Source organism: Onychostruthus taczanowskii, unplaced genomic scaffold, assembly GCF_017590055.1.
Source record: "Onychostruthus taczanowskii isolate IOZ18803 unplaced genomic scaffold, ASM1759005v1 scaffold81, whole genome shotgun sequence".
In the NCBI taxonomy this organism is placed as follows: Eukaryota; Metazoa; Chordata; class Aves; order Passeriformes; family Passeridae; genus Onychostruthus; species Onychostruthus taczanowskii.
The window spans coordinates 2,809,953-2,835,064 of NW_024506002.1; the positions used below are offsets into that span (position 1 = coordinate 2,809,953).

The following is a 25,112-nucleotide window of genomic DNA, read 5'->3' on the forward strand; positions in this document are numbered from 1 at the left end:
CCTTGAACATTTTAAAGTTTAAGTCCCCTTTGGTTTTCAAAATATTTACTTGAAGAAATTGATGTAACACATCATTGTCAAATTCAATACTCTAAATGGGAAGCTGTGATCAGCATCAAAGAATCGCAGAATGGCTTGGGTTTGCAGGCACCCTGAAGTTCATCCAGTTTCAACCCCCCTGCCACGGGCAGGGACATCTTCTAATATTCCAGGTTGCTTCAAGCCCCAGTGTCCAGCTGGCCTTGGGCACTTCCAGGGATCCAGGGGCAGCCACAGCTGCTTGGGAACCTGTGCCAGGGCCTGCCCACCCTCACAGGGGAGAATTTCTTCCTTACATATAATCTAAATAGGAAACACTGGGTGTGCAGAGGTTCAAACTGATGGGTTGTGATGGGGTAACACCATGCAAAAGGAATGATTGTCTTGCCAAGCCCATTCCTGTCCTGTGTTTTGTGGGTCAATCACCCAAACAAAGGGCCGCAGTTTGGCAGCAGGTTTGCAGCTTGTGACTTTTTTTCACCCGGTTTCACCACATGCCTTTATCCCTTTTGAGGCTTAAATATCTCAGTTTTAAGCTCTCTTTTCAGTGCTTCTGTAAACACATGACTCAAGAGCTGAAGGCATCTGCAGAACATCACAGGAACATCAAAAAAGACAATTTATTTCCACCTGTACTTGGCAAAAAAGGTCAAGAGACGACAGTGCATATGCCATGCCTGTAAAGTAGTTTAGCTTGTCCTCATCACTGGAATTACCATCCCAGTGCAGCTTTTATGATAGAAATATGTCTGTCCATGCCACTAGACAGTTCATACTCCCTCCTTATTGGCATTGTACTCTTTTATGCATAAAGCTGAATGAGTTTGACACTAAATTGGAAGCCATTTAATATCAGTTAATATTAAATGGTATTTTCTTTGAGTGTTTGGCCCAGTTGCAGATCTTAAGTGGAGCAGATGAGGCATTTTATTCCAACCTTTTTATTTCTGTTTTGTTTATTGTAACCCAAAAACTGTATCCAAGAATGAAGCAAACTTTTCTGGCTGTCCAGGAGGAAAAGGTTTCAAAGCTGACAAGTCCATCGACTGCAGTGTCTCCACAAGAGTGCTGTAAAAACACACCAAAAGCAAAAATTAAAGAAGAAAAATTCCTATGGGGTGGCTCTTTTTTATACAGTTTTCTTTCTATGCATCCATATGTAATTCTTTAGCATGGAAATATTAAATAAGGATATGTATGGAAAGGAAGAGAAATCCCAGAGCAGCAGGCCCCAGACAGCTCTGGCTTGTAGGCAGCATTGCTGAGAACAACTTCCACCAGCTTTCAGAGACAAACTCAACTTTTAAACTTTTTTATCTTCTGTGGCTGCAGTGCTGGGAGACTGAACAAGATCTGAGGCTCTGCTCCATAAACCATAGGAGGAAATCCATCCTATTTGAACACATGGCAGAGTTCTCCCCTGATCAGAGCCAGAAAGAACAGCTACATCAATCTGTTACTTGCTATTATCAGGCTGCAAATAAAGCTGAAATGCTTGGCACTGCCCAACACTAAGAAATAAAAATTCCAAAGCTGACAGAAGCACCAAGATAATGAGTTTAAGAAACTTGCTCAATTTAAATGCCAGGCCTGGTCTGTTCAGAAAGCTCTTCTGAAACATATGAAACTCTGCTTGCAAGGCAAAGGAACAAGATGCAGACTAAGTAATGGGAGTTACATTTTTTTCTGCCTTCAGTTTAAAAGTAATCTGTTATTTTTAGACTGGAGTCAATCACAAGTAAGGAGCAAATAGTAAGATACAGTCAAAACCAGGAGAAGAAATGAACCCAAGAGGAGTCAGGATGAATTCTAAAAAAGTGATTTTTTTTTCATGTGTTGTTTGCTTCTGGGATGGGGTTCTTTTTCTTGTGTTTTTGTTTGGTTTGGGTTTTTCTCCTGAAGTGACAAGCAGTAGATCTGTACCACTCCTTGTCAGAGTGTATGATGGATTCAGGAAGTTTGGTTAAAAGGGCAGCCTGAATGAGTATTTGAAAGAACAGGGGTACTTAAAATTACTAACCAGATAATATCTGCTTTATTAATCCCCTGAATCCAAGTGTTTTTCTTTTTAAAATCTAAATACATGTACCCTCAAATGGAAAAAAATAATTAGAAGAGGTTGTGATCAAAAGGCTTGGTAAGTGTGGTCAATTACTACCTAGTGTTATTCTATTCACTCTGGAAAATGTAGTATCCAGATGGAGATTACAGAGAAGGATGTACAGTCCTCGTTACAGTCTCAGTTCTGCAGTCACATGGACTGAATGCTCTTGCCCAGCAGGAACAGCTGCAGCAGCTCCATACCTGCAGTTACAGTAGAGGACATAGCCACCTCTGTGGAGCTGTTTGGCCAGCTCAAGCTGATGGTTGTCCATCAGCTTGTCATTTATTACTACTATTAGTGGTTTTCCTTTCTCTAGAGTCTCCAGGCAGCTACCAGCACCTACGAGAGAAACAAAAAACATGGTGAGAGATGAAATATCCCCCTACTTGCTGCTGAAACAGGGGATCCTCTTGAACAACCCCGCTTTAGCTGTGCACCTCAGCATTCCCAGCCAGCCCACCCCTGCCCGGAGAGACTCCATCCCACCGAGCTCCCGCAGCCCCAGGAAGCAGCCGGGCTGTACCTGCGTGGCTGATGACCAGGTCTGCGCTCTGCAGCTCCTCAGCCAGCGAGTCCTTGAAGCGGAACGCTTCCACCGCCACGGCCGGGCTGCTGCTGGGCTGCGGCTGCGGCAGCGAGCCCCGGCCCACCTGCAGCACCAGCTTCTGGTACCCGCGGCTCTGCAGCGCCTGCGGGGCACGGGACGGGTGAATGCGGGGGACAACGGGGGGATAACGCCGTGGGGGGGAATGTTGGAGAGATGCAGGGTGGGGGGATGAATAGAGAGCTGGAGAGGAATGGGATGACGGGGAGGGATGATGGGGGTGGAATGAAGGGCATGAGGCGGGGATAGAGAGGGTGTGTGAGGGGTGTGCCCAGCTCCCGACTACCCCGGCCGCGATACCGCTGCCCCCTCCCCGTCCCTCCCTTTCCTCCACCAACACTTCACGCTTCTCCCCCGGGAACGCCCGAAACGCCCCGGCGCCCTCAGGCACCCCGGCACGGCAGCCGGGACGCGGCAGGGAGGGCGGGGCAGCTCGTGGCGCGCAGGCGCCAGCCCCGGGAAGGCAGGCCTGGCCCGGGGCCGGTGTCGGTGTGTCGGCCGGCTGACCTGCAGCGCGGGCGGGGAGCGGGCGGTGGCGATCAGCTCGTCGAAGCTGGTGGTGCCCACGGTGACGAACACGGACTTCATGGCCGCCGGGCGGGACGGGCCGGCCGCGGGGCCGCCAGGGGGCGCCGCGCGCCCGCGCACAGCTCCCGAAATGGCGGCCGGGCTGAGGGGAGGGACGGGGCGGGTGGGAACGCCCCCTTCCCTCACGGGCCCGGCCCTCCCTGTCACTTCCTGTCCCCTACCCTGGCTTCTCTTCACGGGTTTTTTCCCGTTCGGCCGTTTCGGCGAGGCTGGTGCCGCTGCGACGTGGAGTTCTCCCCCACGGTGCCACACCGGCCGGGATGGTGGCCGCTCTAACGAGGCCGCTGTTCGGCAGCGTTTAAGGGCTGTTTCAGGTCTTTAGGCTTTAAAGGAGAAGAGGGAAAATTTAATTTGGAAAAGGGATTCTGAAAGTTTTGGCCTGCACGTGTTATCTATTGGGGACCCACATAACTCGCGGACAGCCTGTCTGGGTGTGTTCAGAAGTGCCATTGCCAGAGTAGGTCCACAGCCACCTTCCCTTTACAGACTGATACTGGCCCAAGCCTCCCACAATACTTACTGGGGGAAGAACACTTTAACTTCTACCCCAAAATCATGAGTATTAAATGTGTTAACACAGTTATGAATATTAAATGTGTTAAATGTGTTCACTGAAGAGTAAGAATGACCCCTGAACAGTTGCACAAACAGAGCTGGCAGTTTTGTTTCTTAATAGTAAGTGTAACACAATGCACAATTTGCTACAAAGATAAACCAAAGTTAGACATCTAAATCTGTTTATTTCCTGAATTAAATTCAACAGATGAGGTCACAACTGTATGCACAGTTGTGTCTACATGGTGTTTGAAGAAGGATGCGGCTGTCTTGAGGAAACCTCTGATTGCCATGTTAATGCCTTGTTCACAATGCTCATTAGCCCCCTGTTGTTTTCATTTAGCATAATGAGCCACGTTGAAATGTATTTATTTTTTTATTAAAGCAAGTAGTGCTGACAGCAGACATTGTCTGGGGGGAAAATGCAGTAGAACAAAACATTAATGGTGTCCTGTGTGCACAGGGACTTAGTGGCTCTGCCCAGCCTCATGCAGCTCTTGCTGTTGTACCTCAGGAAAAGGAATCTGGGAACTGAGGATGGTCACAACACCAGCCAGGTAAAGACATCACCAACAGGGCATGGTCCAGTGACATGTCCAAGGACATGGACACAATGTCAGCCCAGGAAATGCAAACAGCAGTTCAGGAATAGAATTAGCAGCAAAGACACCCACAAGTCACCTCTGTCATCGCAGCATGAGCAGGACATGGTTAGGTAGGTTCAGAGGAGGGCCACAAAGAGGCTCAGGGGCTGGAATACCTCTGCTGGGGAGACAGACTGGGAGAGCTCAGTGTTCAGCCTGGAGAAGAGAAGGCTCCAGGGAGACCTTCGAATCCCTTCCAGTGCTTAAAGGGGCTCCAGGAGAGAGCTGGAGGGACTTTGGACAGGGGCCTGGAGTGACAGGACACAGGAGAATGGCTTTAAACTGAAAAAGGGCAGATTTAGATTGGATATTGAGAATTAATTCTTTCCTGTGAGAGAGGTGAGGCCCTGGCACAGGTGCCCAGAGAAGTTGTGTCTGCCCCTGGATCCCTGGAAGTGTCCAAGGCCAGGTTGGATGGGGCTTGGAGCAACCTGGGATAGTGGAAAGTGTTCCTAACCATGGCAGAGAGGTAAAACTGGTGAACTTAAGGTCCCTGCAAACCAAACCATTCTATGGTTCTATTGAAACCCCAAGGTTAAATAAAGTCCCTGTCCACGAGCGTGAGTGGAAGCCCCAGCTGAGACTGGCCAGACAATTAGTGCAGTTAGGGCCGTGACAGCTGTGGGAGAAAAAGATAGATTTGGGATGAAAAGGAAAATGCTAAATTTTTCAGGTGTTGGAGGTGAGGTTCACCTGGTAGCACCTGGTAAAGGACAGGATAATTAAATGTTAGTGGTTTTGGTTGTTTTTTTCATGTGTCACTGAAAGTCAGTGTCCTCTGCAGCTAGCACTTCCAGCTTCATGCTGTATAGGGACTAGAATTAAAAATATTCACATGGAAAAGTCATTGCAGTCATTGCAGACTTAAATTTGTGTTGGAGTTTTCACTGGAGGATACATCCCACTTGCACATTGAATCAGGCTTGTTAGGGTGATTTTAAATGGAAGAGAAAAGGGAAAACCATCCATTAAGGGATTCAATTTCATGCTAATTTGTACCTGCTGTTTTAATTAGAAGTTGTGTAGAGCATAAGTAGAATTTTGCCCATGAGTGCTTATGCGGAGGTCTGTGAGAACTACAGATCACTCTCAAAATGAGGTACTTGGAGCTGAGCCTGTGCAGTTTTAAGGCAGGTAGAGGTCATTTAATCCAGGCTTGGTGCTGTGCCTTGTTTCATTGCTGTCTCTGTGATAAACCACACAGTGGCCACAGAACTGACCTGCCAGTGGCTTGTTTGCAGTTAGACCAGCTCACTGGGCTGCGCAAGGGAGGTGGCAGAGCTGTGGTACACCGGATTTAGTCTGTTTTAAACACTGGGTTTGCACATCCTTTTGTTGTCATATGCTGCAGGCAGGTTCTCTGAGCCCTGTAGGCGCCGCTAATGAGTGCCAGTAGCTTTGGGCAAACCTTGTGTGAACCTAGCCCTGCTTGGGCTGGGCAGTCTCTCTTTGCAGTGCCAGTTGTCTGTCTCCAGTCTGTATGTGTGTGATATTAGCAGGGACAGTCCAGAACTAGGGGCTCAATCTGACATCAGGTGGTCCTGGACCCCAGGGAGGGCTAGGACAGGGCTGAAATGGGAAATAGGTTCTTGTGAGAGCTTGCTCTCATCTGTGCTTAAATTCTGATATTTTCTTCCTGTGACAACATCTGGGCAAGAAAGTGAAGATGTGATGAGTGCAGGCTGGTTTTTGTTGGGAAAGGAATGACATATCCTTCCCCTCTTCTCCTTAGCTGGTGTTTGAAATGTTTCTGGATAGCTCAGTTTTGAGCGCTGTCCCTTTGTATTCAGTTGAGCTTGCCACAATTTGCCCACAAAGCTCTATAATTTTATTATTCAGGGGTAAGATGCAAATGAAAATAAACTAGTCAGCTCACATCTTTGTTTCTGAAAACTGCATCCTGCCTTTAGTTTGCTCTTGAAGTCTAAAGGCTGAACCCCAATTGTGGAGATAAAACTCTGATGACCCTTGAAATGCGTGGGCCACAGTGTATCAAATGATGAATCATTAAAAAATATACACTAACAGGAAGGCAGGAAACCTGTATGAGTCTACAAACTTTGATTTTCTTTGAAGGAAAAAAAGCCAATGACTGGCTAGTTATTGACTTTCCTTTCCCTTGTATTTTGTGCACAGATTGATTCTCCATATGGCTTGTGATATAATGCTGCAGCGGATGACATGAAGCACAGGAGAGCAATTAGACTTCTCCACACTAAATTTATGTTTTTTCTATGTTTATAAATGTGCAGAAAGAGTAAAGGTGGTCTTACTTCTGTTTCAGATTTGCTTTATATAAATTTGAACTGAAAAAATATTTGCTTCCTTTTCCTCTCTCATTGAGATGTAGTGCTGTACCTTTGAGGGTTGATGTTCTTGTTACTGTGGGGAGATTTGAAAATCAGATGGAGGATCTTTTGGGGAATAATTCCTTCATATTACTGTGATTCGGAGATGCTTGGCCTGGGAAAATAACAGAGTAGCATTTGTCAGGCAAATGTCAGTTTGAAATATTTCATCACATTTTTACATCCTTTGAGTTGTGTCTTTGTGGGCTTGTTATTTAGCAGCTGGATTGACACAAAGGCTCAGACTGACCGGAGACAGGGATCACCTCCTCCTCGGGGCTGATGGCAGAAGACAGACACCGAAGGACATGAGGAGCTCTTCTGACTGAGTATCTCATGTGTGGAGTGGAACAGGAGGCTGTGCCTCAGCCACAATGAGTGTCCACCATCTGACAGCTCTCATGGATTTTTCTGAATTTTGCCACATCTGATGATGTGCCTTGAAGCCCCTGCTTCTAGAATTATGGAATCATAGTTCTTAAGGCCTTATATTTGTGAAGAGGAGAGAGAAAACCACTCAGTGACTCTGAAGACACAAACAATATTTGTTGGAGATCTATAACTATGTATCTGTTTGTTACTCCTGTTGTGCTTTGTATTTAAACAATGTAATGATTCCTGGAGACGTGAGCTTCAGGAAGCTGAGTGTTTGCTCATTTATGAAAGAAAATGGCCTTTGCTCTCCCATGAAGCAGGAGGGCATCTCTGCCTTGGCATACAGCACATGCTGTGCTTCAATCCTTGTTACAGGGACTGTGGCTGGGCTGATTGGTACCAGCCCTGGAGCTGGATCCTTCCTGATGCTCAAGGCCTCTGCTAGTTTTCTGTCATAAATGAAATGCTCACCTTAATGAACCAGAAAATGGACTTCGTATCAAATAAATGAAATTTCTCAAAGCTGGTAATTTTCAGTAGTGTTTGGGTTATTGGGAGATGAAAGAAAATAATTTGAAGAGTGGTGGCAAACCAGGCTAGTGTGCAGAGGTAAGAGGGAGTCTGAGGTCTGTTGCAAGGAGGACTCAGTGTTGTGATGTCTCCTGGCAACTGGTCCCCTCAGCTCCCCTGAGATCCTGCTCTTGCTGTCTGTGGAAAACACTCACCACCATTCCTGCCTGCTGGCCACCAGCACACACCTCCACAGCAGTCCACTGTGTGAACACCCTGCCACTTCATATTCCTGCATAATCCCTCTGACAACCAAATCTATTAAAAATTCATTTTCATCCAGGCAAATCAGACTCCCTCAAATCAATTGAGCTTTGTTCTCTGAGGGCAGCTTGTGCTGGTGCAAATATAATCAAATCCTGAGGTGCCTTGCATGCATTTTTACAAGCAGTGAGATGGAATTCATGTTTCAATTATTCTTTTTGATGTGCATTTTTAAAGGAAATTAGAATATTATGCTCAAGTAAACCAACAGTTTTAGATCTTTAGGAAGGAACTCCAAGTGAGCCAAATTCCTTTTCCCAGACAGTCCCAATTATGCAAGTACATACAAATATCTCTGTTTGCCACGCAGCATAAAAATAGGTAAGGAGGTGAACCCAGTGTGAACTCAGACTAAATTTCACTTCTGTCCATTTGCCTGCTGTTCTCCAGAAGCTGGCTCGAGACAGCAGCAGTTTATGTAGACAGTTTGAATTGTTCTCCAGAAGTATCCAGGGACTCCTAAGTCAGTCCACTGATGAAGTAAATGGATTTTGGAAATATGCAGACTTGCTGAAAATGCCCTACAGTGAATGAAAAGCTGCTCTGATTCTGCCAGAAAAGCAAAGGGCTGTTGGGCAGACGTGAGCAGTGGTGTTTACACCAGGAGAGGGCTGCCTGCCTTCGCTGCAGGGAGGGCACCCAGCCTGCAGGCTCCATTTTGCTCCGCACTGCATTAGCATCTTCCCATTTGCAATGCCTGTTTTTAATTGCCAATCTGCCTCTCAGAACCAAAGAGAAATGGTGAAAACATTTGAGGTTCACTTCCCAGCCGACCAACAGCCACAGCCAACAAAGATCTGCTCAAGGTCTGAAAATCCAGTGATGTTTCATGGACTGAACCTGCCTGTTTGCAGCCAGTCCTGTTCAGAGGGTCTGTGCCCTCTGCATCACCCCCTGCTGCTTTGCAACAGCAGCAGGGGTGCTAAAAGCAGTGACAGTCATGATTCATTTCTCTCTGCTGTTTGTTTGTGCTAACAAGATGATAGCTTATTATTTACAAGCAGTCTAGTTTCCATTAGACATTAGGGATCACAGCGGCCACAAGATACTCAGCAAAACCACTGAGCTCAATTTGGAGATTCTTTAACAGCTCTGGGCCACCAGGTTTTTTGTGTGCATGATATACAGCATATACTGAGAATACCAGAAACATATTTGCATGCATTTCCTGTTTATGGCCTTCTTTTTATCACCAGAAATGCTAGAAATGTTTTATGCAGAGGCAAACCAGGAGGTTAATGGTATGCAGTGAATTTCACAAAGATGAAAAATTGTGGCTCTTATTTTTTAATGTTCTAAGGATATATGCAGAGAGACATGTAAGAGAGATCTAAAGTCATATTTACACCAGGAAAACTGTTTTGAGTGTGTGTGCATGTGTACTTTAAAAATAAATTCTCTTATTTAGGTATCTTCTATTTAGGTGGATCTTCTTTCAGGATTTCTTGTGTCATAATTCCAGGATAACATTAAGCTGTTTAAAATAAATCATCATTCTGCAACTCACTGGGAGATATTGGACCAGATTCATCCCAGGTGTGACTGAGCTGGCTTTGATCTAAATCAGAGCTTGGTGTTACATTTGGGAGAGCCATTATTACTGTATGCACTAATGTCAAAACAAGAATATTTTTCATTATCTTGCCTCTAGAGAAAGCTTCTGAACTCAAATTAGTTCTGTTTGCTACACCCTGTAGCACACTTATGAATGGCCACCTGTACTTTATCCACAGTAATTTTCCTTTTTTTCCTTTTCCTTTTCCCTTTTTTTCCTTTTTTTTTTTTTCCCTGCTGAAGCCAAGAGCTGTTCAGCTGGAAAATGTTTGTGTTCATTAAACAAGGTTTTGTGTACCAATGTTTCCTGTGCCATCTTAAAATTGTGGTTCATGGTTAAATGTGTCCAAAAGAAGGGCGTTGGTTTTGTTTTTTTGAATTGTAAGTGTATCACAGATTGGGCTGATGGCTGAGGGTAATCTGAAGCCCTAAATCTATTCAAAAGTGGGGTGAAGCACAGCAGACCTACAGACAGCTCAGCTTTATGTGCCTGGCTTGGAAGGTAGAACTATTAAAGCTGAAAAATTCTTCCCACTTCACAGTACGGTCCATGTTTAATCCTTTTGGTCATGGCTCTGAGGTTTCAGTGTGGGTGTGGGCAGCTGGCCATCAGAAATCGGACTGGAGACCCTTGCAGGCTGCAGTGCCACCCTTGTGTAGAGCAGCAGCAGCATCAGGTTGCTGTCAGGCAGTGCTGAACTTGACCCAACGCCTTTGTCGTGAAGTAAATTATGTTCTTTTCTGTCCCTTATCAAGGGGATGGAATTGCCTGGCAGCACCCACACTTGTTGACACTTGTGGCATAACTAGTAAAATAAATTAATTTTTCCAAAGGTAATGAGCTTGATATTAAAGGAATAATTCGTGCCTAAGATCAAAAGGAAATGTCTTCTGAAGGAGTGTCCCATATCCCTCCAGGGCCTTAGATTTCTGTCATCATAGGCAAAATCATTCCCTTTGGTGTCTCTGAACCTGAAATTTTATTTTTTTATTTTGTGAGGCAGTGACTTGGTGAGGATTCAGGTAAAATTTTCATTGATTCTGAGGCTGGTATTAAACAAGGTACTGCTGGGATGTAGTGGTCCCTTACTGTTTCCTGTTTATGAACAGCCTATCCCAAGGTGCTGATTAGCTGGAGGAGTTGCATGTACACAGAGCACTGGTTTGTTCCTCTCTAAAAATACATTTGGGGTTGATATGACTTGGCTTAATTGTGAACATCCTGTGTTTTCTGAAATCAGCAAGGCAATAGCAAAAATTTTTGAGACAGGTATTTTTCACCCAAAACCAACTTACAAATATTTGGTTAATTCTTAATAACAACTATCCTCAATAAGGGTTTGTTAGATACAATAAACACATTTAAATATTTTTGTTTACCTTCCACAAAATCTGGCCACATCTTGTTTGCACTCAATAAGATCTGTTCTTGGGGGTTGGTGCCTTTGTTCTGTGGTTGTCACCAGCTATATTCTTGTCCCAGGTGCTGTGCAGGCTGGAAGAAATTCTTCTGTGTGCCTTACTTTGACATACAAATATCATTTGTGCCATGCCAGGTGTTTGTGTTCTGACTTCAAGGATGCCTGAACAAACAAAGCAAAGCATGGCTGGTGGTAATCTGTGGCTTCTGAGACTGGATAATGCAGATGCCTTAAACTGATCTTAAGTTTTATTTTGTCAGAGGGAGAAGGTTCACATTATACTCAGATGAAAGTCTTGAAGATATTTGTGGTTCTAGATAATAATGACACATCAGTTTTAAATGGAACTCTCTGCTTCAGAAGTGGCTGCAAGAGGAGGCACCAGCATGATCTCCATGGGTTTATGTAACAAAAATGAACACCAATTACAGTGCATTTTTTCCACTGGGACTTAGCCTATCATTTTGTCTAATTATGGTATGAATCCCACAATGGAGAAACCCTTCCTCTGTAAAGAACTAATTCCCCCTAGAAATGCTAAAAATCTTAAAGAACTCCAATTATGAATTTTGCAATAGATAAAGAGAGCCTGTGCCAGCCACAGGGAAAAAAAAAAAAAAAAAAAAGAAACAGACCAAAACAAACCAAAACAAACCAAGGAACAAAACAAAAGAAAAACACCCAGAAAAATATAAAGGACTCACCTAGAGACAAAGAAGGAATGTGTAATGGTTTGTATAAACTCCTCTCATACTTTATCTAGGCTTGTATTAAATCAAGTGACTGGTCTATGAAATGTTACTGTCAATTGATTGCTGATGGATTTATTGACATACAATCCAGGAATATTGTTGGATTAGCAAAATTTGGGAAGCAAATGGCTGAAAACATGTTCTACACCACTAAGAAATTCTGAGACAATGAGACCAGTATGTTACAATCTGTCCCAGGCATGTTACATTCCAGAATGGGTTGCCTGTGGTCAAGAAGGGAAAAAACTCTGATTTCCTCACTCACAGCCTTATTCTTCAGCCCAAGTTCCAGCATTGATTTGACTGGATCTCTGCAGATCTGAGATGGTTCACTAAGCTGCAAAGCTCTGCTGAGGGTTGTTCAAGAGACTGCTGAGTGACAAAAAAGTCAGCAGGGAGAAGAGCTGCAAGGCTTCTTTGGCACAACAGAGGGTGAAAATGACAAAGATTAGGCTGTGGTCACTGGGGGATGAAAACTCCACATAAATATATTTTATTTTGCCTGATGTTCTCTTATGAGTTTAAAACCAGCAGTATTAAATAAAGAGGCAATGTTTAATATTGAAATTGCCTTCCCCAGCTGTCTGGTGAAATTGAATCCAAACTCTTATTTCCTTCAATGGAATGCAATATATGGTCATACTTCATAACACTGACTCACTTACAAGAAAGAATAAATGGCCTTCCCCAGAGCAAGACTGCATTTATTTACAGATTGATCTGCTAAAAAAACCCAAACCAAATGATGATTACTGCTGAAAGATGATAACTTGGGATGTGAAAACCTGTACAGCTGGATCTAATCACATGAGAGAATGACAACAGCTCTTAGGCTTCCTGGCTGTAGGGATGTTTGTCATGTTTGTCTTTCCTTCAAGGAAACCATTGAGAGAATTTATACACCCAGAAAGACAAAACCTTGCAACTCTCAGATCTTCCTGCTTCAGTAACACTGAACTCAAACCATGTAGGAGCAGTCCAGGGAGAGCTGGTTGTCTTCTCCTTATTTTACCTTTAAATTATATTCAAAGATTTTATCTAGAGAATTCCTTGCTCTCAGCTTCCTGTGTTCTTCTGGGAGTGGTTGTCACAGTGATGTGGCAAGGTAAATGGAAGGAGCAGCACATGGAACGTGCAGAGGGGCAAACTGGGCACAGCCAAGCAGCACTTGCTGAACCTGACCTCAGTGGAAGGGGCTGCTCATCCAAATAGATTTTCAAAGCAGGACATAGCTAGAAAAAGCAGACTCATGGTTTGTCTGCACTCCCATCTTCTAGGCTGGCAGTGCAGCTTGGACTCCTGCATTTGCTTTGGCTGTTTCTGGTTTCTAAGCATCTGCTGCCTGCTGAGAGGGAGAGCACACTGCCCTAAAGTGAGAAATGACTGGGCTTTTTGTCTGATGTATTCTAACGTGTATTTTTACTTTCTATGAACATCACTGGCACTCTGCTGTGATTCCTGCCTGTGATTTACTGTGTGGCTGTTGTGTTTGGATTCAGCTGGATCATGAGTAAAACAGCAGGAAAAAGCTACAGTCACACATCCATCCACAACAGACCTTCCTTGGCCTTGAACACCTCCTCTATGGATTAATATTCTCTTTGTCATGGGTACTTATGTGCCTGCATAAACTGGACACTCTGACCTAAAATTTTCATGATAAATATCTTGCTCTGTCCCCTGCTCTTGAGGTGTGAATAATTCTTGTGTTCTCAAGTTTCTTCAGGAGGATAAAAAAAAAAAAAGAGGCAACAATGCTGAACTAATCAGTATTCATAAGATGGAAAGGCTTATCTGAACTTTTAAGTGGCAGAAGTGACACCAAATGCAGAGGTGTTGTCTGCAAGCTTTATGGCTGAACTGTGACTTGCTCATGGATATGGAAAACAGCTTTCTAGAGAAGGGCCTTCAAGACACCCCACTACCTCAAAGTGTGATAAACTTTTCCTAATCTCTTTGTAACTGCTGTTGTACAGCACGGACCTTCACCTTCAGTGCATGAAAGCACTGAATTTCCACAAAAACATTTTCCTTTTGGGGATATTTTTAGAATTCTAAGCCAGAAAAATTAATTGAAAAAGTAGAAATAGGAAAAAATCTCACCTAGGCTAAGTATACACTCAGTCTGTCAGCATTTATTTTCCAAATTGCTTTGCAGTAAATTATTATTCATCTGAGCAGAGTGAGTGGAGGGAAGCAGGTCAGCAGAACGATGATGTATCTATAGTAAATTGATGGATAGTTACCAGCAGAAGTCAAACAAAGGAAAAGCAGCCTCAGCACTCTGATCCCAGCGTTTTTTTCTTCCTGAGAAACTTGCAGAAGTGCATGTGGAGAATACTGCTGTGCTGTGGTTATCTGTTACCCATCCCTTCAGTGTTGGTCATGCCCTGAAACAATAAACAGCTGAGAAATTCAGCCCAGCATTAGCCCAGACCAGGCGCATTCAGGGTGCTTCCCGCTTTCCTCTGTTTTGTTGGACACAAACAAGGAGAAGAAGGAGAAGAAGGAGAAGGAGAAGAGGAAGAAGAAGAGGAAGAAGAGGAAGAAGAAGAAGAAGAAGAAGTCGTCACATTTCTTCCCCTCTAGGTGCCAACATTTAGTGCAAACGGGTGTGGTGTTCCCATCGTGACGGAGTCAGTGCTGAAAGGGCTGTTGGGAGCTTTCCCAGGGTGTGAAAGCATGAAAAATTTGTGAACAAGAGCGAGCCCACGTCAGTTTGATTCTGCAGTGACAAGCTGTAAGATTTGCCACCAAGTCCACGGCAGCAACCTCACCCCAGCCCAGATCTGATCTTGCCGGGGTGTTTCTGCTGCTCATGCCACAGCAACCTGGGCAGGTCCTTGTCACCTAAAGACTATGGAGTAACAGGACAAAAAGTGCTGCATGTTAACTGCTGCGAGCATGAATTAGTTTGAATTAGGGTTGCTAAGGCATAAGGAGTAAACTGGAAACACCCACTTGTGAGGTCTGGGCCAAGGACAGAGTTCTGGTCTGGGAAGAAGCTGGAGGATGCCAAAGCCTGTGGTACACTCAAATCCAGCCCATGGCTCAGTGCTGTCCTGTGGCGTTTCCCAGTGCAGCACTTGCTTGCCCACACATTCAAAGGGTAGCCCAGGGCCAGTTTGCTTCCAAACCTCCCCTGCACTGCAAGGGAGGGCTTCTCTGCCTGTTGTTTGCTCACACATGTGAGCAAAATATCACAGAGAAATATCCCAGACAGGTCCTACTTGGTCCTTCAGCATTGTTGGTAGGATGTGGTTTGGGGATTTTTTTTTTTTTTTTTGGGGGGGGGGGTTTTTTTTTTTGGTGTTTGTTTTTTGTTTTGTTTTGTTTTTGTTTTCTTTTGTTTGGTTTGGTTTGGTTTTTTGTTTTGTTTTGTTCTTTTGGTTTTGTGGTGTTTTTGTTTTTCATAAAACCACATAAATAAACTTCATCCAGTAGCTAAGTGTTTGAGGACTTATAGAGGAACTGACTTCAGGACAACAGCCCAAATTAAATAAGATAAATTTCTTGCTTGCAGGGAAGAACAGACTTCAAGCATCAAAGAATGTTGCTGAGCTCTCATTTGGCTTTCAGGTGTCTTTTGTTGTCTTGTAATTGATTTTTATTAGATGGTACTGTGGGAGTAGGACTATGGCCATGCAGAGAGAATTAATGCAGAGAGAGTCAGCTTAGGAAGTCTGTGGCTATTAGCTTGATCAAATTATACTTTGAAAATGGGTTAATAAATCTAGAGGAGAAGGGAGGGAGGAGAAGGTATTTTGAATTATTCATCATCTGTTTGACAAGTTTACATAGCCATGAAATGCAGGTGGGAGTATAAGGAGTGGGTTATTTATTAATTGCATATGAATTGCACAGACCTTCCTCTCTTGCAGCCAGATCTGTTTTCACAACTTAGCTTTGACTACAGCTGGGCAAATTCTTTTTGCCTTCAGCTGAAGAAATTCTAAGTACCTTTGAAAAATCCAATCCATCAAAATTCAAATCCATTTTCTTTTTTCATTCTTAACATCAATCATCTTAGATGATATTTCAACTATTCTTGATAATGAAAGGACTGAGGAGGAAATGTTCATATATCACATTCTGGAGAGCAAGTCTACAAGAAACCAAATTATCATTGTGGGTTTTTTAGGCTTTATTTTGATATCTGTGCCCCCAGAATGAACACTGGGAGTTGAAGACTGCTCTTACCCTTTCTGGAACTTCACAACCTTCTGGAAAAGCCTGAGGAAGGTGAAGATCTGAGAGGCCTTTATGGGGTAAGGTTTTTGGCAGATGGAATGCATAACACGCAGTTCCTTTTTGTGAAGAAATGTGAAATCTCTGTCAGGAAACATAACTGAAAATACCTTCCCCAGTCCAGAAGTATTTATATTTTTTCCTTAGCATTCTGTGTAGCCTTTTCTGGAGCCCATGGCAAAGATCAAGCAGACTTCACCATCTCCAGCTTTAGCTTTCTACCAAAATGTCAACATTTGAGTCTGCAGCTCATGTACCAACAAAACACTGGTTGGGATTTCCCCTTTCCAGATATATCTGCATCTGAATTTGTAGTTATGAATGTTATTGCCCATTTTTTGCAGGGCACATGAACCGACTTTCTTTCCATACCAGAACTAAGCTGAAGCATAGACACAACACAAAGAAGCATTTTCTTTGAAAAAAGTGCAGCCATGCTACGATTTCACCTCCCTTGCTGCCTAACCTGTGGCAAAAGCAGGCATGTGGCATCACCTGCCAGCAGAGGAGTTGTCTGCATGTCTCCTGCTCTCCAGCCTGCCCTAAAGCTGGAGCTGTCTGCACTTCCCTCCTACTTACCTCATCAGTGACTGCAGGGTAGGGATATGTAAGGATACGTCAATTCCTAGTGAGGATAAGTCACACATCGAAGATTCTATTAGCGCTGTCAGTTAAATGGAGGGGTGACGTCACATGATTTTGGGGTTTTGAACATTTTTTATTTATTTTTCAAGTAAAATCCAAAAAGGTCCTTTGGGAAGGATCAAGGATTGGGGTTGATCCTCTGTTCAGTTATATTGTTTGCAAAATCAAGTTTTTCTCTGCAGCTCTGAGAGGGTATGAAAATATTTATGTTTATTCTGACATGGAGAAGGAACAGATTCTACATCTCCACCCTTGGGGGTCCGGTAATACAGAAAATTCATGCTTGTGGATGAAAACCACGTGGGTGAGATTACTCAATGATTAATGCTGTATGGTCTGGGGGATCACACCACACTCCTGACAGCTCCCAGGCCAAGAGCTCTGGGAGATTTGGGAGCACTGGTGCTTTTCTGGTGAGAGGAGCTCGCTCTGGCCGCACAGCCGCACCCAGCAGGAGCGGTGATGCTCGGTGTTTTCTGCTCCTTCACAACAACAGGTGGCTGTCTTCCCCTGCAGGCAGGGCATGGAGGAGGTGAGGAATTTACTCAATACTCGATTTATTTACAGTGTCTGATGGGAGTAAGGGTGGGGGCAAGCTGTGCTGGTTCAAGTAATACTCACACAGACTGGCAGAGGGTTTTCTTGCCCAGACACTCCCTGTGGCCAGCAGTTGGGTGGAATAGTGGCACCACCTGAGCCTTCTTCTGAGTTGTTCCTTCAGACCCACAGGTGGGAATGTACAGAGCAGTCAGTGACTCAGCATTGGTAGCACTGTGTCTCTTTATTTTTGTAAAAAAAACCCCCATTTTCTATAGCACATGGACAGGTGGGGAGGGAACAGCCTGCAGGAGGGGCAGGGTATGGCTGTGAGACCTGCAGTGCTCCAAGATGCAGCAAAAGTTCCAAAAGATGCTCCAAAACTGTGCAAAAGTTCCCATAACCACTTCTGAAAGCCAAAGAATGCCAAACTCCACTAGAGGCCACTCACCAAACACAGGCCAACACATCCCAAAAGTCTCTTTTCCCTCAGGTCTGGGACACTGTAAATGATAATGAAAAGAGGGGAAAGGCATTCTTCTATTTCTCAGTGAGAAATGTTTTAAAATATACTGGCATTTTACAGACAAATGAGGCACCCTCAGTGCAACTGTAGATGTGTCAAGTGGGACAGAAACTTTATGTAAAATCAAGCTTTGGAAAAGAAAACTTGTCATTTTCCTGTGAGAAGATAGGGCAGCCTTCCATAGGAGTACTCTATAAAAATACCCAGTCTGCCCAAAGATACCATCTGATATATAAAGAGATTACTCATTTATTTAAAGGATAGTTACTGAATAAGTTTTAAAGTGTTGTGGGACTCTTCTGAATTAACATTCCTTAGTGTGATAGAAAGAAGCTCAGTCCTGACCTGTACCTCAGGGGCAATTTTGGCTGAGATCAGAGAGTGGCTGAGAGCACTCAGAATTTGATACTGTCATTTTCCATCCGTAGGTCTGATATTTTATATCAATTAAAGTCTGTCAATAAAAGCTGAGTCTGTCCTGCAGACTCTTGGATACAAGGCTTTTCTGCAGATAGTTGTGCTGGGAAGCTGATGTGGTCGAGTTGCTGATTCAGTAAGTTAGAACAGAGTCCAGGTAAGTGGTAGCTTTTGAATGGAGAAGTTTTCCAGGGTGAGTCGAGCCTGGGCTAGGCTGCCTCATGATGGCTCAATGAATGACACATACCAAACCAATTTGAGCAGCATAGATTTTTGTTAATTTTAAATGTCATTGAGTAACTCAGTAGCCATCTGTCTTAGTCGGATTAATATCCTGATCATCACACAAAATTTTGGCTCTTGTGCAGTACTGAGAGTCGAGGAGCCAATCTTCAGATGCTGTGTGAAGCCACCATCCTGCCTGGTGCTGTCCCCATAGAGGATAACCTGCATCCTGCCATTTTTCTAGGGAAACACGGCCAAGCACAGCATGGAGAGACACTGCTGAGGGTGAATTTTTTGCTGTATCCCCTCACACAATCACTGTTCTGGTTCACTGTCCCCAGCCAGGTTGGACAGGGCTTGGAGCAACCTGGGATAGTGGAAAGTGTTCCTGCCCATGACACGTGAACAAGGACATGACAGGAACAAGGTGATCTTTAAGGTCCTTTCTAACCCAAACCATTCTGGAATTCTATGATTCACAGGGGTTAATGAAGTAAAAAGGAATTATTCAGTATAAGGAAGCAATGTTTAAATGGTTTTGTACTCAATACATCAGTGAGAAGTTGCACTAGTCCTGCCCATGGATCCAGTGTATCCAGTGGGGATGTTACCTGTCATTCTGCTTCCCCCTGTCAATCATCTGTAAAAGCCCAGATATTCCCAGTCTAAACAGCTTACCCAGACCTTCAAAGGTGAGCAAAAAAACCTGCTGTACACGGAGCATTTGAAGAAAAATTTTGTGCTACTATCACAGGTCCATGTGACAGTGTCTTCTCTAATTTTGCACTGGGTTTGTGTGAGGACTTTACACTTTCCAAGCCCTTGGAGAGAGGAGAATTGGCAAATAAGAGTGTATGTATATGTGGAAAACATCCAGGGGATTTTATTGCTGAGCTAGAGTTAGACTGTAATAAAGTGGATAAGCTGTGTAAAATACCTGCCCTTTAGAGATGTGGCTGAAACAATTCACTGAAGGTTTTTCTGTGAGAGGCAGTGGCTCTCCCAGGAGTGCTTTGCCATATTTGGTTCCAACTTTTCCATCCACAGAAGCAAAGGCTACCTCTGTACGTCACTCATAGGACTGGGTCAGATTGTTGTTCCATAAATTCAAATAAACATTTCTTTCCCCCAAGAGATTCCATCAGGACATTTGAATCCAATCATATCTTTCAGTTCTCAGTGAGTTTATTTTCCATCTGCATGTTCCCTGTTAGTCTGTGTCCAAAGCTGTTCCCACTATTCCTTACTGCAGTGCCAGGCCTGGGCATTTCCTCAGCTTTCTTTGGAGGAAACCAAATGGAAAATCTTTGGAAGAACTCGCGTGTCTTTTGAGGAAGAAAACCCAATGGATATGACAGAAGATGTTGTTATGAAGTGGAGTCTGTTAGGAGAGCAATGTCAATTGGGCTCCCAAAACTTACATTGCATTTTAGTTACTGAGTGATACTGGAGAGCCTAAAAGCATGAGAGCATAAAATGTTTGTATTCAGCTCAGTTAATATAAAGGAGGACTAAGGAAGAGGTAGAGTGTCTTATAAATTTTTTAATCTCATTTTCTGCTGCTGCTGCTTCATTGCATTTTAAATCTTGCTTAAATTTTGGCTTTATTATTTTTCCTCTTTAAAGATCTGTCTCTTTTTGATATCTGGTGTGCAACTATTCACCAAATGGGTTCTAATGTCAGAAAGATGTAGTTCCAGCAGGTGATGAAACATTTCTATATTTGTGAAGCTCCATTGTTTAATTGCCATTCAAATGAAAGAGAACAATTTAATTTTTCCCTCTTGAATGGGAGAAATGCCTGAGAATTTTCAAGCCACCCACAATTTCTGTGTGTGCCCTGTGGGCTCTTCCCACTTACACCACTTCAACTTTGTTGATTCAGAGCGAGAGGTCAGCAAACACAGGCTCCAGGACATATTCTGCTATGTTTCTCTGGGGTTTTGGCTGTCATTAATGTGGCTTTTCCCATTTTCTGCAAAGTTTTCAGAGGGGTGTGAGCTGTCCCTGGCAGCAGCAGGTTTCTGTGATGTCCATTTCATGGAGGCTGCTGCACACATGCTGCCCTTGGTGCCAACAGCCAGCGACACTCTCCAGATGCTGCTGAGGCTTCTTCAAGAAGTCCTGAGGCTCAACAGCCAGCCAGAGCTCCTTTCCTCCACCTTTGCTGAACAAAACACCTTTGCCCAGAACGGAGACCTCTTTGCTGAGGGTTCCCTACGTGGTGGGGATCCTGCTGTGCATTTCCACGTCTGTGAACTGGTGCACGTTCTCAGTGCTCTCTGGGGAGGTGATGGGGGACACAACGTGCTTCAGGCGCAGGAGCATGGAGAAGAGCAGGATCAGGAGGAGAGCCAGGAGGGTTAGGAACAGCCCCACATACACATAGAGGCTGGAATATTTGTCTGCTGACGTGTCTACTTCAGTAGCCAGAGTTGGAAGGTGGACACGGCCAGTCAGATTTCCACGGAACTTGAAATAAATCTCAGTCATTGCTCTCTGTCAGCTTTGGTCCATTTTCTGTATTTACCTTCAGATCTCCTGTCTCCCCTCACCAGACTCACAAAGGAGGTCAGGAGAGGAAACTCAGCGCAGATGGCGTGATGGCTTCAGCAAGAGCTGCTCCATGCTCTCGGTGTCAAGGCTGCTGCTCACACAATTGAGCAAACTGCGAGGGACAAGCCTGTGCAGACCATTTTGCACATTGCTGTCATAATGACAACGAGCATCACACTTGTGCTTTACACTTCCTTCTGGCTTTTATTTCATCCTAAAAATACTTTGGGCCTCCTTTTGGTAGGTCACCTCCTTTGGATGGTGAAAAGCTTTGGTCCTTCTCTCAAGCTGAGCTGAGATGGTTGGCACAGCTTTGGTCTTTGCAAGTGCTGTTTTTCCAGACAGACTGAGCAATCAGCTTTCTGCCTGCTTCTCTCTCCCACAGCAGGTGGTTTATCCTTGGGTGAGCTGGGGAAGGTTGTTTTCTGCTTTGCCAAACGTCTGGGGGATCTCTTCTCTCCTAATTCAGGGCTTAAGGAGTATGGAGTTCTGAGTTTCTCATTAGGAACGGTCAAAAAGTCAGATTTCTAAAGGGAAAAAAGTGTGAGAGAGAAATGACACCAGATACCAAAACAGCCTAGCCTGGATGTGGTATCTTTAGAGCAAATAGATAAGAAAACCCCTCTCATGCTCCTGTGAGACACTCTGAGATGAGGAGAAGCACTGAGTATTTAACTTTAGAAAAACACTGTGCAAATCTAATTGCTGATGTCTTCTCTGGTAACACATTATTAAGGGCACAAGAAGTCCCCACAAGCTGTGCAGTCAGATGTCAGAGAGGAAGGGGAGATATGAATCAAATCAGTGTTTTTCACCACGGGTCTCATTTATTGTGTATCAGTTACCCTCTTTTTCTCAGGCTGGATGCACCTGGCAGCTGTCCAGAGCCCTCCCTGTCCCCCTGGAGCAACTCTGCTCAGGATGTGACACTTCCCTCTCCTCCTGGCAGCAGGACTTACTAGAAATTGGGGAAATAAATGTTTTAGTAGTTTCTGTTCTTCCAGCTGGAAACAGAAATGAAAATTCTGAAATTTCACTGTCAACGGTGCCTTCAAAAGCATAATGTTCTGCTCTGATAAGACCAGAATTTTGGTTTTAGCTGAAACAAAAATGAAAGCACTAAACAAACTGATGCAATGATTTATAATGTTCACTGCCTATAAACCTACATGAGATGTAAATAGAGTAATATTAACATGGTAATATACTATGATAATCAGAATAAATGAAACATTAGGTCAATATGATAAAAGCTCTGACACATTTCACCTAAATGACAAATTGCTGCAAAACATTTTGACTTTCAAGGGACTCAAACTTTCACTACAAGCAAGAAAGACCAGCTTTGGCTCATGTGATGAGGAAAGATCTGATTTGCTGAGGTTTTGGAGAAGGGGCATGAGGGCTTGGATACCCTTTGCCTCCCAGCTCCTTTTTCAGCACCAAAGCATTTGAGATGACAGCGATCTAGTTCAGGGAATACTGGACCAGATCCTGCCGAGTAATAAACTGGCCCAAATTGCTGATGGAAAAAACGACCTGGGGGTTTGACTTCTGCAGTCCCTGTGCAGGCAGGGGACTCTGAGCTGTGCTGTGTGAGGGAGGCTGTGGGCAAGCTCCGTGTTCTTCCAGGGGCTGACCCAGCCCCTCCGGAGCCAGATACTCCGGCAGAGGGTGTGCTGCTGATGCAGAGGTATGGGCAGGGCAGCCAGGCTCTTTTGCTCTCAATTACAGGGCAATAACTGTGATTTTCACACTTGGAATCTATAAATGGAAATTCTTCCCCCGTGAAGAATATTCTCATGTTACACAGCAGGTGGGAAATAGAGGGTGTGAAGGTAACTGTATTAAATTCTGTTCTTACAATATGATTTCTCTGCTGATAATGAAGTGCAACCAGCCTGGAATCTGACACTTGTGTGAGTTAAAGTACAGAGCAATGTCTTTGCCCATCCCATCTGCTCTGTTACTGAGAGAAAAAGCCAGAGCTGGTTTGTCTCCTTAATGAGCAGAGAGCCTAATGGCTTTATATCGTTCATAAAATTAGACTGCAGAATGCTAAGGACATTAGTCTGAAGTTCAATAATTAACTACAAACCAAGACGCTGAATTAGTAAAGCTCAGCTGGGTATTTATTGATAAAAGGAGCAGATTAATAATAAGAAGTATCAGCAATGGAGAGCTGGCACTGTTTGGGGTTTTTTAGGCTCAACTATAGATTTGTCAGGAGCAATCAACTATTCAGACTATTGAAAGCTGCAACATTAACTGCATCTTCTCCAGAAATGAGCCAGAAATAATTCAATAGCTCCAGGCAACCCCAAAGATTTTTTGCTTTTCAATTTACCAATTATCCCATTGAGCACATCTCTTTGGATACCAGTAGATTCAGATTTTGTACACTTCCCTTTAAGGAAGAGAAGCTGAATGACTGTAGAGACCAACGTGATGTGAAAATAGGTGGTAGACAATAATTCTGTGTGTAAAGCAGGTCGGACTATAGCTGTGTATGACTCAGATTAGAGGAGGCAGAACCTCACTGGTTACCATGAGGAGCCCTCAAGTTCATGGACACAGGAGCATTCCCTGTGATCTCAGTTTCCAAGATTTAGTCATTCTCTGGCTGAACAATGCTCCAGTTCTGAGTGCTCACTGGTGCTCAGTGGGTGCAGACTGATTCCAAGCAGACACTTGGGGGTTTTTTTATCAGTTTGTGGCTTTTTAAAATCAGGGATTAAAAAAACCAAACCCAAACCCAACACATTTCATTTAATAAAAATCTGCAATGAAAATAGAAGCCTTCATACACAACAAGAGAAGGATTTTTTTTCCCACAGTGTGTTGCTGAGCCAGGAAATTCATCAGCCAAAACTTCATGGGCACTGACATTAGCAGCCTCCCACTGCAGCTCTCAGGGTGTGGGGAGCTTCAGCTCTGGGGAGTGTTTATGAAGCCTGCATTGCTCTACTCTGCATGTTTGGAGGTCACAGGGAAGCAGAAAAAAAAGATTTTCTCCAAACAGTGCACACAGGCAGTACTAATTGATCCTGCAGCTGCAGTAAATGTTTTTGTCTTGCCCACCTGCTTCCTTCTACTCCCACACTCAGTGTGAGCACCACTTGCCAGCACAGCATCTCTGAAAGTGCAGGCAACTTTCCTGAGTTCTCCCTGGCCTCTCCTCCCACTCTGGCTCTTACAAACAGGTAAGTGGGACAAAATAGAACAATTACTTGTGTAGCTTCTTCAAGTGCACCCAGCTGGCTGGCAAGTACAGGATGGTTTGGGGTTGAACACACAGCACCAGGTGTGTTCTGTCCAGGTCACCTTTACAGAAAAATATCAGCACTGAAGAAATGAAAAAAAAAACCAAAAAAACCATCAAAACTATCAATTCCATCCATGGCTTGCATTTTCTCCCTCAGATCCAGAGAGGATCTGGAGGGGAGAACAGGGGCAGGGGTGTCTTTTGTCTCCTCTTTTCGTGGCAGAGGAGGTGTTTTATTCTCATGCTGACCACGTGTGAGAGTGCTGGCCGTGGTGGTGCACAGGGAGAGAAGAGAATAAAGCACAGTTACCTTTCAGAGCAGGCAGCAGAGCTCGGATGAGGCACCGGAGTCCCTGCTTCAGACCACGAGCTTGCAGCTGATGTCCCCGGGGACATCTCCTCCTCCCGGGCGGTGGGATCTGTGCAGAAGGCTCTGCTGTCCTGTCCCTGGAGCCAGGGCAGGGCCCTTCCAGCCGAGTGCACTTTCCTCCTCTGCTATCGATCTCCGAGGCAGGGATGGCTCTTCCTCCCGACCCCGGGGTGCCAGAGGAGCAGCGTGGCACCGCTGATGGATGGAGGGCACCGCTGGGTCCCGGCAGGGGCAGGGCCGAGGGGCTTCCCTGGCTGAGCAGCTCTGTGGGATGGAGGGATGGATGGAGGGATGGAGACAGGCAAACTCTCCCTGCCTGCCTGCCTCCCCCGGCAGCACCAGGAGGGGATGAGCCGAGCTCCGGCTCCGAGAGAAGGGAGGGACGCTCTGAGCTCAGCTCACTGCAAAGTTTGTGCGAGGCTCGGTTTAACTCCTTCTCTCTCGGTTTTACTTCTTCTCTCTCGGTTTAACTCCTTCTCTCTCGGTTTAACTCTTTCCTGCTTGC

At 44.5% G+C, this 25,112-nt stretch overlaps 2 protein-coding genes across 5 annotated transcripts; both read right to left on the bottom strand.

Moving 5' to 3' along the window:
* Positions 1 to 964: 964 nt before the first annotated feature.
* Positions 965 to 3,426, bottom strand: LOC121346483 (UDP-N-acetylglucosamine transferase subunit ALG13 homolog). Of its 4 annotated transcripts, none has more exons than XM_041424339.1 (4): positions 3,255 to 3,426; positions 2,667 to 2,832; positions 2,344 to 2,482; positions 965 to 1,107 (listed from the first exon to the last, which is right to left on the bottom strand). In XM_041424339.1, exons 1-4 carry the CDS (start codon positions 3,333 to 3,335, stop codon positions 996 to 998), a joined length of 498 nt encoding a protein of 165 aa, XP_041280273.1. In that variant the 5' UTR covers positions 3,336 to 3,426; the 3' UTR covers positions 965 to 995. The 4 variants fall into 4 exon arrangements, with proteins under 4 accessions (XP_041280273.1, XP_041280274.1, XP_041280276.1 ...); XM_041424340.1 differs by lacking the exon at positions 3,255 to 3,426 and adding an exon at positions 3,086 to 3,180; XM_041424342.1 differs by lacking the exon at positions 3,255 to 3,426 and adding an exon at positions 3,076 to 3,155.
* Positions 3,427 to 20,627: 17,201 nt separating this feature from the next.
* SERTM2 (serine rich and transmembrane domain containing 2) lies at positions 20,628 to 20,909 on the bottom strand. The gene has a single exon (XM_041424367.1). The coding sequence runs from the start codon at positions 20,907 to 20,909 to the stop codon at positions 20,634 to 20,636; it is 276 nt and encodes a 91-aa protein (XP_041280301.1). The 3' UTR covers positions 20,628 to 20,633.
* Positions 20,910 to 25,112: the final 4,203 nt, after the last annotated feature.